The sequence below is a fragment of the Bos javanicus genome, chromosome 3 (assembly GCF_032452875.1).
Source record: "Bos javanicus breed banteng chromosome 3, ARS-OSU_banteng_1.0, whole genome shotgun sequence".
In the NCBI taxonomy this organism is placed as follows: domain Eukaryota; kingdom Metazoa; phylum Chordata; class Mammalia; order Artiodactyla; family Bovidae; genus Bos; species Bos javanicus.
In genome coordinates, this window is record NC_083870.1 from 116,060,450 (window position 1) to 116,072,828 (window position 12,379).

Below are 12,379 nucleotides of genomic sequence, written 5' to 3' on the forward strand. Positions count from 1 at the left end.
AAGACATGGAGACAGCAGGACTGCCAACAGGATGCTAAAGTCTCTAGTTTCTTCACCTTCTCAGGCTGAAATGTCCCAAGCTGATACTCTAGCCCAAGAATGGCCTTTGCGGTGGCTCAAGGGCACAGATCTCACAGGGCTGGGGACTACCCAGGCTTCACTCCCCCAGAGGCCAGCTGGGGACCAGGTGATGGCTTCTGAGTCATACCTGGGCTTAAATCCAGTTGCCAGCCCCATAGTTCTTTTGTGCATGCGTGATAAGTCGCTTCAGTCGTGTCTGACTCTTTGCGATCTCATGGGCTGTAGCCCATCAGGCTTCTCTGTCCATGAGGATTCTACAGGCAAGAACACTGGAGTGGGTTGCCATGCCCTTCTCCAGGGGATCTTCCTGACCCAGGGACTGAAGCTGCATCTCCTATGTCTCCTGCACTGGCAGGCAGGTTCTCCATCACTAGCACCACCTTAGCGCCAACTAAGAGAAGCCTTAATTCTCTTGTACTTTTGGTCAAATTAAGCACTGTGTGCCTCAGTTTTCTGGTCTGTAAAATGGGCACATTAATTCTTGCCTCACCAGGAGTTGGGGCAATCAAAAGGGAAAGTGAATAGAAAACTCCTGGGCATGTGCTGAACTCCTGGCCAGACAACTCGAGTCCTCCTTGAGCCTTCATCCTCTGATCAACCATCACAAAACAGCAGAGGAGGCTGGCACCTTGCCTTGATAGCTTTTGTCCAAAACATATCTATTAAATATGAATTATTTATCCCCTTGGGCTGCAGCTACTGAAGCCTGTGCTCTAGAGCCGATGCTTCACAAAAAGAGAAGCCGCTTTAATGAGAAGCCAGGGTGCCGCACCTAGAGAAAAGCCCCCACTCAGCAATGAAGACCCCATGCAGCCAAAAATAATAAACAAAAAATCATTTATCCCACAGTTCTTAACCGTTAGATGCATTTCTAATATGTCCTAACTAAACAGATGTATCGGAAAAGGAAATGGCAACCCACTCCAGTATTCTTGCCTGGAGAATCCCATGGACAGAGGAGCCTAGCAGGCTATATAGTCCAGGGGGTTGCAAGAGTCAGACACGACTTAGCGACTAAACCATCACCACCAAACAGATGTATATTCCTTCCCCCATCTAGCCTTACTGGAAGACAGAATTTTAAGTGACAATTGTTTACTTGTACTGTACACACATTTGTGGAAGGAACACACTGGATTCATTGTGTGTAGACTAAAGGAACCGTTCCATAATAATGAGAACAGAATAGAATGTTTTGTCAAATTATTTTCAATTTTTTTGTAGAAAATTTGAATTTGTGCTTGGAAAATAAATCAGAGACTCGTTTCACCAGCGTGTTTCCACAAGCACAGGGTTTTGTGGGAGAGGTAAACGCCTCCAGGCAGAAGCGATGTTTTCTAAGAGTTGCGTTCTTAGCGCTGCAGAGAGGAACTCAGCCACAGAAATTCTTTAAGAGAAGACGTGATGAATAACCAGGCCCTTCTGTTATTTCACCTACTCGAGCAAATGCCTCAGATCCGAATTTTGCTGCCCTCAGGCCCACGTAACATGCCCACGTGTGGGGCTCTCCGCACTTCTCCGATTAATTAAAAGCAGGTACCTCTTTGCAATGCAGATAGCTGCTCTGCAGTCCTGCCAGGGCACTGTGGCTCAGTGCCCGTGATTTTTAATTGAATGACTCCCACTCCCGAGACCTCTGGGCCTTCCATTAATCACTTACATATGCAGTAAAGGTGAAGTGTAATGAGGTGTGTGTCAGGCCCTTCGACGCGGAGTACACAGGCTGTATCCACATCTTGATGATCTGACATCCAGCATTTTGTGCCCCACGGAATGCCCATTTGCAATGATTCAAATTAATGCCAAGACAGCTTGTCTGATATCAAGACAAACTTCTCAGCAGCAGGAGCAAATAAAACAATCATGCCCTTGGCTTTGCCCTAGAGTCTGAACGACAGAGCCCTTTGGTGGGTGGAGAAGAGAGGCTTAATTCAGAAGCTGAATAATGCGGTGTTAGGCCTGGAGCCTCTGCACCCAGACTGATCAGGCTCATGCCACGGCACTGCAGCCTGGAAAACTACTTAGATGCTGTGTACCTCAGTTTCTTAAATCAGCAAAATGGGTGTTATGATACTGCCCACTTCCTAAGGTTACTGTGAGGAGCGACTGAGTTAACACAGAGAGGGGTAAGGTCTGTGATGCCCAGATGCTCACGAAATGCCAATGTTTTTACACTTATGTGCTTCTGTTGGTTACTTGACAATGTCAACAAAATCCGGCATTTAGAATGAGTTCCCTGGGGCGTTCTTCTGGGCAGAGGATGAGTTTTACCTTTCCTCTGAAGAACTCAGTGCTTTGAGCTTGGTGATTAAGTACACAGAGGCCACAAGTGAAGCTGCTGGGCTTCACATTCCAGCTCACCTCCAAGTTCTTGGTTAACCTTGCATGCGTGCATGGGGGAAGATTCCAAGAAGCTCAGTGGAAAGCAACAGCTGGAGAAGTAAACCAACTGAGCACACACCTTAGCTTCTGCCAAGTTAAAGGAACGTGGTAAACAGCTCAAGATTCCCACTGAAACCTCAAAGTAAAGACAAGCTTCCAGGCCTAAGAGCAAAATCAAAATAGAGCCTCACTAATGAAATGGAAAACAACTTCTGCAAGTTCAAGCTCATCAGCCAGTAATTAACCACCTGTTAGAACTAAGCCTAGCATGCTTCAGGGTGTCAACAACATATTATCCACAATGTCTAATCTACAATAAAAACTTATTAATCGTACAATGAAACAGGCCTCCCTGATGGCTCAATGGGTAAAGAATTCACCTGCAGTGCAAGAGACATAGGAGATGCGGGTTCACTCCCTGGGTTGGAAAGATTCCCTGGAGGAAATGGCAACTCACTCCAGTATTCTTGCCTGAAATATCCCGTGGACAGAAGAGCCTGGCAGGCTACAATCCATGGGGTCGCAAAGAGTCAGACATGGTCGCAAAGAGCATGACCATGATACAACAGAGTGATACAATATGAAGAAAAAGAAACGTGTGACACATAGTCAGGAAAAAAGCAGTCAAACAGAACAAACCCCAAGATGTCCTGACTCGTGCAGTGTAGGGTCCACATGGCTGGGAGGAGAGATCCCGCTGCCATCACTTCCTCCTTTGTGTCTATTAGGAGAAGACAGCTGCTCACGTGTAACCATCTCCCTTAAAAGCAGGGGCAGAGCTAACACCTAGCTCCATGTACTGGATAATACCTATTACGAGTATGTCTTGATGGAGTCAAAGCTGCTTACCCGGCATTCCAGCAACCAAACATGAACTGAACAGCCGGACAACCTTGAAGAACTCAACCAAATGAAAATGAAATCCTGTCCAGTTTTAATACTAGATATAAATATGTGGGGCTTCCCTGGTGGTCGACTGGCAAAGACACTGCATTCCCAATGCAGGGGGGCCTGGGTTCAACCCCTGCTGGGGGAGCTAGATCCCACGCACCGTAACTAAGAGTTCAAATGCCACAGCTAAAGATCCACGTGCTGCAACTAAGACCCGAATAGCCAAATAAAACACGTAAGTAAAAATAAATATTAAATAAATATACAAACATTCAGTGTCAGAATACTCTAAAACTTGGCAATCCTTCTGTGTGTACATATATATGTATATTTTGCCTCTATCTATCTATCTCTTAATATATATCTATACATCCTAGCTTCCCAGGTGGCTCAGTGGTAAAGAACTTGCCTGTTCAATGCAGGAGAAGTGAATTCTATCCCTGGGTCAGGAAGATTCCATGGAGAGGGAAATGGCAACCCATTCCAGTATTCTTGCCTGGGAAAACCTGTGGACAGAGGAGCCTGGCGGGTTACAGTCCATGGGCTCGAAGAAGAGTTGGACACAATCTAGCAACTGAACAAGAACAGCCGTCTATCCATCCAAATTATGTCACGGAATCATAGCTTTTAGGGCTGACAGTATCGTTTGATTTGACTCCTTTATTTTGGTGATGATAAAACAGAGCCCTGGGGAGGTGAAGAGTTTGTCTAAGATCCCAGGGCAGGGTTGCGTAGCATCTTCTAGGACCCTGCTACCTGACACTGGGCTGTTGTTCAGTCACTAAGTCCTGTCTGACTCTTTGCCACCCCATGGACTGCAGCACACCAGGCTTCCCTGTCCGTCACTATCTCCTAGAGTGTGCTGAGATTCATGTCCACTGAATCTGTGATGCTACGTAACTGAGTATCTGCACTACTCTGGTCAGCTTAGATTGCTGCGGGTTCCTCCTTATATTGGATATGAGGAGCTGACTGCAAGTCACAAGCCACGTAAGAAAGAATACCCCCAAATGCAAATATCTGATGCCGTTATTGGAGGGAGGTGGGCTGAAAAAAGATTTAATTTTTAAGGAGACGTGAGCACTGCAGGAGGGAAGATGTGAGCATTCCCATGACAGAGGAGGCTGATCAGAACGGCACAGTAGGGTGCTTACCAAGAGAGAAGCTGTGTCTGGCTGTTGGATGCTCAGCGAGATAGCAATAATAAAGTAATTACTGGAGGATGCAAAGGGGATGTTTAAGAGGGACGTGCATGTCAGTTAAGGACAGGGTCCGTGCTAGGTGACTTAAGGAAACTGTTGTTGTCATTCGGTCGCTAAGTCATGTCTCGCTCTTTGTGACCCCGTGAACTGCAGCCTGCCAGGCTTTCCAGCCCACCACCATGGTGGACAAACTCGTGTTCATTGAGGTGGTGATGCCATCTAACCACCTCACCTTGCAGCATTTGGAAATGTAATATGAAAGGAGGAGGAGAACTGGAGACCGGGAAACGTGACAAATACCTTGAAGACCACATGCAGCATCATCTGGAGGCCACTCTTGCCCGGGTATTTCCCAGTAATGTTGGCGGCAGACAGGTTGAAGAGGTTGGCTCCTGTTTCGGTACAGATGGCATGGACCAGCATCTTCTTCCCCACCCCAGACGGTCCGGCCAACAGCAGGGACTTCACCAAAGGGGCTTTCTCGTGCACGGCTGCAGAGCCTAAAAAAAGGCAGAAGCAGAGGCTCTAAGATCCTGCCAAAAAAACAAGTGGTTCTTAGGTCAGGCTCCCGCAAGGCCGTGACTCCGCGGCGTGACCCCAGTCTCGACAATAGTGATGGATGTGTTGAAAGCATTCTCACCAGGGGCGCGCCTCCTGTCTCAGCCGGCTCGGTGACACCTTTGATTTGTACGTCAAGGTGGAACTGTCGGGTCTCCTTGGGTGTCCAATACATCACTTCCCTCTCACCCTCACTCCAGCATTCTCCCTAAACTTGTAAAGAACATTCCTGCGATAACTCAGCTCCGGCATTCTGTGGGGAGGGGGCAGGGGAATCTCTGTTTGTCAGCAACAGCACTGCACCCTTTGAAGGCTTGGGAAGATGAACGTGAAGCAGACAGGAAGATATAGGAGGAAAGGGGGGAAACGGAGGTCCAGCTGGTGGTAGCCTGGGCTTTAAAAACTTTTTATTTTACATTGCGGTACAGTCGATAAACAACGCTGGGTTGGCTTCAGGTTCAGTTACACATACGTGCGCACCTATTCTTTTTCAACTTCTCTTCTCCTTTAGGTGAGGACAGAGTACTGAGCAGAGGTCCCTGTATTATGCAGGAAGTCTGTGTTGGTTTCTCCTGCCCTGGGGTCTGGCCTGTCACTGGGGGCGGAGTGAACACGACCCTTGATAATGAAATGACGCGACTCATCGGGTCACTCGGAGGTCTCTGGCTTTTGCTCTCCACCACACTGTCCATCTCCTTTGAGTCCAGACTCAGGTTTGACCTCTCCCATCATTCTGAACATGATCAGAGCACACGTTGGCACTAACTAGTTAAGAGAGTGGATGGAATGAAATCCTGTAGAGCGCTGCGGTCAGAACATCCGTTGTCACACTCGTCTGCTTTGGGTCCACTGCTGGGCTCTCCTGGGTCAGCTGGAAATATATCAATATTCGGAGTATGACTGTGCTTCTCTTTCTTTGCGTGTGATTGACAAGACACAGGGAATCGATCTGCGTCATCAGAAAGAAGGTTTATGGTTACACAAAAGCCTGGAAAGTAGTTTTGAGCATGTTCTCTCTAAAGTGAAATAACCCGGGCACGCTTCATCTGCGGTTGGCGAGGGTGACGATACCATGTTACGATGAAGCAGACCCGATTCCATGATGGCAGAGAGAGGCCGTCCAGACAAAGGATCTCTCACCCTGGCAGTGGCGCCCTGAACAGTCAGGCTGACACACACACTTCCTTTTGTGACCAGATGCTATTATAGACATATGGTATTTAGACAGAGCCCTCGCAATCTGCCACAGGAGCGAGTTTCTCTGACTTGCTGGTAGGTTGAAAACCCGCGAACAGGTCACGGGAGCAAAGGCCCCGCTGGGTCTGTGGCTTGGGTTGGGCAGACCCCCACGAGGACTCCAGGTTTCTCAGTAACAAAAGGAGGGTCCGGGCAGGATGCGTCCTGGGCACACTTCTTCCTGGGACCCTCAAGGTGGCCTGGAGATGACGCCCCTCACCTGTTGATGATGCAGATCCACCACAGCCTGATTGGTGAGGCGTGCCCTGAAAATCCTGTCACCTCTCGGTGTTCTTGGCTCTCTACTGCCTTCCATCACGCTGTGATGGGGGTTTAGGGCACATCTGTTTATTTACGTGGATCCTGTAAGCGTTGTATATTGATTTTATTGGCCCCAAATATGCAGATCCCCAAGGATTATGTATTTGTTTATGCTACAGATGCATCTTATTTGTGTTGACCCCAGGGCTTCCCTTGTGGCTCAGCTGGTAAAGAGTCTGCCTGCAATGAGGGAGACCTGGGTTCAATCCCTGGGTCAGGAAGATCCCCTGGAGAAGGGAAAGGCTCCCCACTCCAGTATTCTGGCCTGGAGAATTCCATGCACTGTGTAGTCCATGGGGTTGCAAAGAGTCAGACATGACTGAGCGACTTTCACTTTCTTTGGAGAAGGAAATGGCAACCCAGTCCAGGACCTTGCCTGGAAAATCCCATGGACAGAGGAGCCTGGTAGGTTACAGTCCATGGGGTCGCAAAGAGTCGGACACGACTGAGCGACTTGCACTGCATCTGTGACCCCTAATTCCACGTACTACTTCTGACGTGAAGTTGAAAGAAGAATGAGCTATTTCTTGCCAATAGGTTTAGGTTCTTTTTAAGTTGTTCATTGATTCATTTTTGGCTGTGCTGGGTCTTTACCACTGCGCGAGCGGCTTTCTCAAGTGGTGATGAGCTGGGACTCCTCTCTCGTGGTGTGAGGGCTTCCCGTGGCGGCGGCTTCTCCTGCTGTGCAGCATGGGTCCTAGGGCCCGCAGGCTTCGGTAATTGCTGCACCTGAGCTCAGGAGTGGCGGCTCCGAGGCTCTGGAGCTCAGGCTCAATAGCTGTGGTGCACGGGCTTAGTGCCTCCGGTCTTCCCGGATCAGGGATGGAACCTGCGTCCCCTGCATTGGCAGGCAGATTCTCCCTGGAATCAGCAGGCAAGTCCTGAACTTTAAGTTCGTATTTAAGTCAAAGTGGAGGGACTTCCCTGGCGGTCTAGGAGCTCAGTCTCCTTGTTCCCACTGCAGGGGGACGGGGTTTCATCCCTGGTGGGGATGAATACATGCAATACATGAATACATGCAATACATGCAATGCCATGTATTGCAGCAAAAAAAAAAAAAAAAAAGTGGAATAAGATAAGAAGTGTCCAAACTATTCCCATCTCACTTTGAAGCAAATTAAACAAACAAAATGTGATTTATAGTTCAGGATGGTCATCAGAGCACGGCCTGGCCGGGGTACCTGCCCCTGCCCCTGCCCCAGTGACTCAGGTCACACACAGACCAAAGTCATGAGAACACATACAAAAGTGAAGGAGGGCAGCAGGTACTTCTTATGGCAAGCCCAGACTTTCCTGCAGACTCTGGTCTGTTTGAACAATCGTGACTGACCCTCAGTGGAAGCTGGCGGAGTCTTGATTCTTTCCATCTATGAAATATAGCTCCGCTGAAGGGCTGGCTCTGCTAAGGACCTGGCGACAGAGCCTGTGCATAAAAGGCAAGCTTAACCTCAGGCTGGGCTTGCTTTGTCTATGATTTCTCCAGAGTTTGGCCATCAGGAATTTCAGCCTAGAAGGTTCAGCAGCCCAGACATGAAAGCCACTTAAATGTCCATCGGCAGAGGACTGGGTAGAGAAGATGTGGACACACACAATGGAATACTACTCAGCCACAAAAGGAACGAAACTGGGCCACCTGCAGAGACGTGGATGGACCCGGAGAGAGTTACACAGGGTGAAGTACGTCGGAAGGAGAAAAACAAATACTGTATATTAACTCACAGCTTCCCTGGTGGCTCAGACTGTAAAGTGTCTGTCTGCAATGCAGGAGAGCTGGGTTTTATCCCTGGGTTGGGAAGATCCCCTGGAGAAGGGAATGGAAACCCACTCTAGTACTCTTGCCTGGAGAATCCCATGGACGGAGGAGCCTGGTAGGCTACAGTCCATGGGGCTGCAAAGAGTCAGACACAACTGAGCAACTTCATTTTCACTTTTAACTCATGTATGTGGAATCTAGAAAAATGGTATAGATGATCTTATTTGCAAAGCAGAAGTAGAGACACAGATGTGGAGAACAAATGTGTGGATATTAAGAGGGAAAGAGGGGGGAGACTGGGACTCACATATACACTGTTAGTACCATGTGTGAAATAGATAAGTCATGACAACATTCTGTATAGCATACGGTACAGGGAACTCTACTTAAGGGACTGTGGTGACCTGAAAGGGAAAGAATCCAAAAGGGAGGGGATGTACCTGTGTGTATGGCTGATTCACTTCGCTGTACAGTAGAAACACAGCACTGTGAAGCCACTGTACTCCAATAAAAAGAAAAGAATGCTCAGAAGACACTCAAATGAGCTACAGCTGTGCTTCCCAGGCAGTACCTTCCCGGGTGCTCCGGGTGCCTAAGTCCAGCGCAGCGACCCTTAATCACAGTTCTCGGTAGGAAGGGTTAAGCTGCAGTGCACCTTGACGACAACCAGGAAGACACGAGCAGACACCCCTGCTCCTAGCACAGGCACAGCGGGGCAGGAGGAGCCCTTACCTAGTGGCAGGATCGCGTACAGGGTGATGAGCTGTCGGACATCCAGGAGGGAAGGCATGGGTTCTATGGACACCTGGCGAAGGCTCGTCCCCAGGTAGCTGTACTCACCTGGGGAGAAAAGAAACAGAGGGTGAATGAACTGGAAACTATGCCCGTCTGAGCCACGTAGTTTAGTTGTTTGCAGAATCAACAAGTGAAGACTCTTGAGAATCCCTTGGACTGCGAGGAGATCCAACCAGTCCATCCTAAGGGAAATCAACCCTGAATATTCACTGGAAGGACTGACGCTGAAGCTCTAATACTTTGGCCACCTGATGTGAAGAGCCAACTCACTGGAAAAGACCCTGGTGCTGGGAAAATTCAAAGGCAAAAGGAGACGGGGGCAGCAGAGGATGAGATGGTTGGATGGCATCACCAACTCAATGGACATGAACTTGAGCAAACTCTGGGAGGTAGTGGAGGACAGAGGAGTCTGGCATGCTACAGTCCGTCAGGTCACAAAGAGCTGGACATGACTTAGCAACTGAACAACAAAAATGAACAGAGAATACAAATTTAGTATTTCTGAGCAAATATAATTGTATTATAGAAGAGTCATCATGGAGAACTTTTTAGATAAAGGCTCGAAGAAAAACTTCCAGCCACAGAAACATTTCTATACTCACTACAGTAACTGGGAATTATGTTGAGTATGACTAACCTTCTAGTATTTTAAAAAATAACCTTTGAATGTTATGTATGTGAAGAGCAAGTGCTATAATGAAGAACATATAAAGTAAATTAAAACACAACAGGTTTGGTTTAATTTCTATTCCAAGAGATTATGTCTAACATTTGCACAAACTTTAAAAATAACTTATTTAAAATGGATGTGAAATTTGTATTGGAGGTGTGTAAATCTGAACCTGAAATGCAATCATTTGAAAGGAAGGATCTGAGTCTAATTTAGGATAAACAGAAATATCTCCTTTCGAGGGTGATATTCATTAACATTTTTATCATTTTTAAAGGATTACCAAAGGAATAATATCGAAATAAATCTTTACAGGTTTAATTAGAAGGCTTCAAAGAGCTTAATTGTAACTAGTCATAAATCTGAAGTGTTATTTTCCAACTAATTTAGATAAGGTCACCAGGAAAATTAGTTTGGCTGTCTCCATTTGTCATGAGGATGGACTTTTACATGCTCACTTGATTCTCTCTTGATCTGTACCTGAATCTGAAGAAAAAATATTTCATAAATGAATCACAATTTCTTGATTTTTTTTCTTTTCATAACACTTGGGATCTTGCAGAGCACAATGTTATATATATACACAAATACCTTTATGTGTGTATGAAAACACTAAAAGAACATTAATACATTCATGTGCCTATGAAGTCCTGAAAATATTGAGGGCTTTAAAGCATTTTCAAGTGCTAAGAAAATGAGAGTTAAAAACTAGATAATGATCGCGGTTTTGTTGTGAATGACAGCCTTTCAAAGCCTCCACACGAAACGAGTCCTTGGCAAGGACAGTGGTCTTGGTGAAGGAGATGAGTGATAATGAAAGCTCGCCTTCCGGCTTCTGAGCCCCTGCGCTCTGAAACGAGCAGGTGATAAACGGAAGAGGGGTTAATTTCACCTTCACTGCAGCAGGAAGGCTCCTGCAGCCATGGTTCAATCCAGCACGTCTTGCTGTAAACATGGCCTTGGGGGGATGTCAAAGTGACCCCCTTTTCCTGCTTAAGTAAATCAAAGCTAATACCCAGGCGTGCCCTGTTTTATAGAGCCCCAGCAGATTTGCAATGGCACTCCACTCCAGTACTCTTGCCTGGAGAATCCCATGGACAGAGGAGCCTAGTGGGCTGCAGTCCATGGGGTCGCTAAGAGTCAGACACGACTTCACTTTCACTTTTCACTTTCACGCATTGGAGAAGGAAATGGCAACCCACTCCAGTGTTCTTGCTTGGATAATCCCAGGGACTGGAGAGCCTGGTGGGCTGCCGTTTATGGGGTTGCACAGAGTCGGACACGACTGAAGCGACTTAGCAGCAGCAGATTTTATTTAGACAAATGAAGTTGAACTGGTGGGTGCTGGTTCCAAGGCAGGGAAGATGATGAGACTCATTCCGAAAGCAGGTTACTACGTTTTGCTATTTCCCAGCTTGGAAGCTGTAATCAACTTTTCCCATGGACTCACTCAGTACTTAGCGACTTCAGGATTCCTTGCAGACACGAGGTCTTCCGTGAGGGAGGGAAGATGGAAATAGTGGATGAAAAGGCACTGGAGATAGAAAGCATGAAAAAGGGCAAGGAAGCCGAGGACAATAGCAGAGAGAGGAACAGGAACGTGTCCTCTTAAAATCCGTATGTGGAAGCCCCGACTCCCAGTATCTCAGAATGTGACCTTCTTTGGAAATAGGGTCATTGCAGAGGAAACGAACTCAGCTGAGGTTCTTAGTGTGGTTGTTGTTACTTGCTAAGTCGTGTTCGACTCTTTGGTGACCCCCTGGACTGTAGCCCATCAGGCTCCTCTGTTCATGGGGTTTTCCAGGCAAGCATATTGGAGTGGGTTGCCATTTCCTTCTCCAGGGGATCTTCTCAACCCCGGGATCGAACCTGTGTCTTCTGCACTGGCTGGCACATTCTTTATCACTCAGCCACTGTGAAAGCCCCACACACAGGGTATAGAAAGCCTAAAATCTCCCTTTAGCCTTAGCTCTAAGAAACATTTAAAATGTGTCTCAGTGGGGCTTCCCTGGCGACTCATTATAAAGAATCCTCCTCCCAATGCAGGTGACGTGGGTTCAATCCCTGGTGGATTCTTAGGGTAAGGTCTAATCCAGTCAGGGTGTCCTTTATAGAAAGGGGACATCCGGAGACAGACACACACACACATACAGGGAGGAGGTCACGTGAGGATGAAGGCAGAGATGGGAGATAGAGCAGAAGCCAAGGAGTGCCAGTGACCGACGGCAAACCACCAGGGCAGGATAATAGACGCAAGGATGAGGTCAGCGAGGGCCACGTGAGCCCAGGGACACTCGGCCTCCAGGGGGCAGGGGCCCAGGGAGCCGGAAGAGCGCACAGCTTCCAAAAAGAACCAGCACCGCTGACACCTTGGCCTTGGACTTCTGGCCTCAGAGCTGGGAGAGTAATTTCCTGTTGTTTAAGCTGCCCCCTCTGCCCTCTGTGGTACCTGTTAAAGCAGCCTCGGCAAATGAACACAGAAAGAGGAAA

General features: G+C 47.6%; 1 protein-coding gene across 1 annotated transcript in view; it reads right to left on the minus strand.

Annotated features, from left to right (window-relative positions):
• Nucleotides 1-12,379, minus strand: part of IQCA1 (IQ motif containing with AAA domain 1) — a 187,887-nt gene that overhangs the window by 33,555 nt on the left and 141,953 nt on the right. The window contains 2 exon segments of the mRNA XM_061412712.1: nucleotides 4,857-5,056; nucleotides 9,157-9,264. Of these exon segments, the coding sequence (XP_061268696.1) occupies nucleotides 4,857-5,056; nucleotides 9,157-9,264 (308 nt within the window).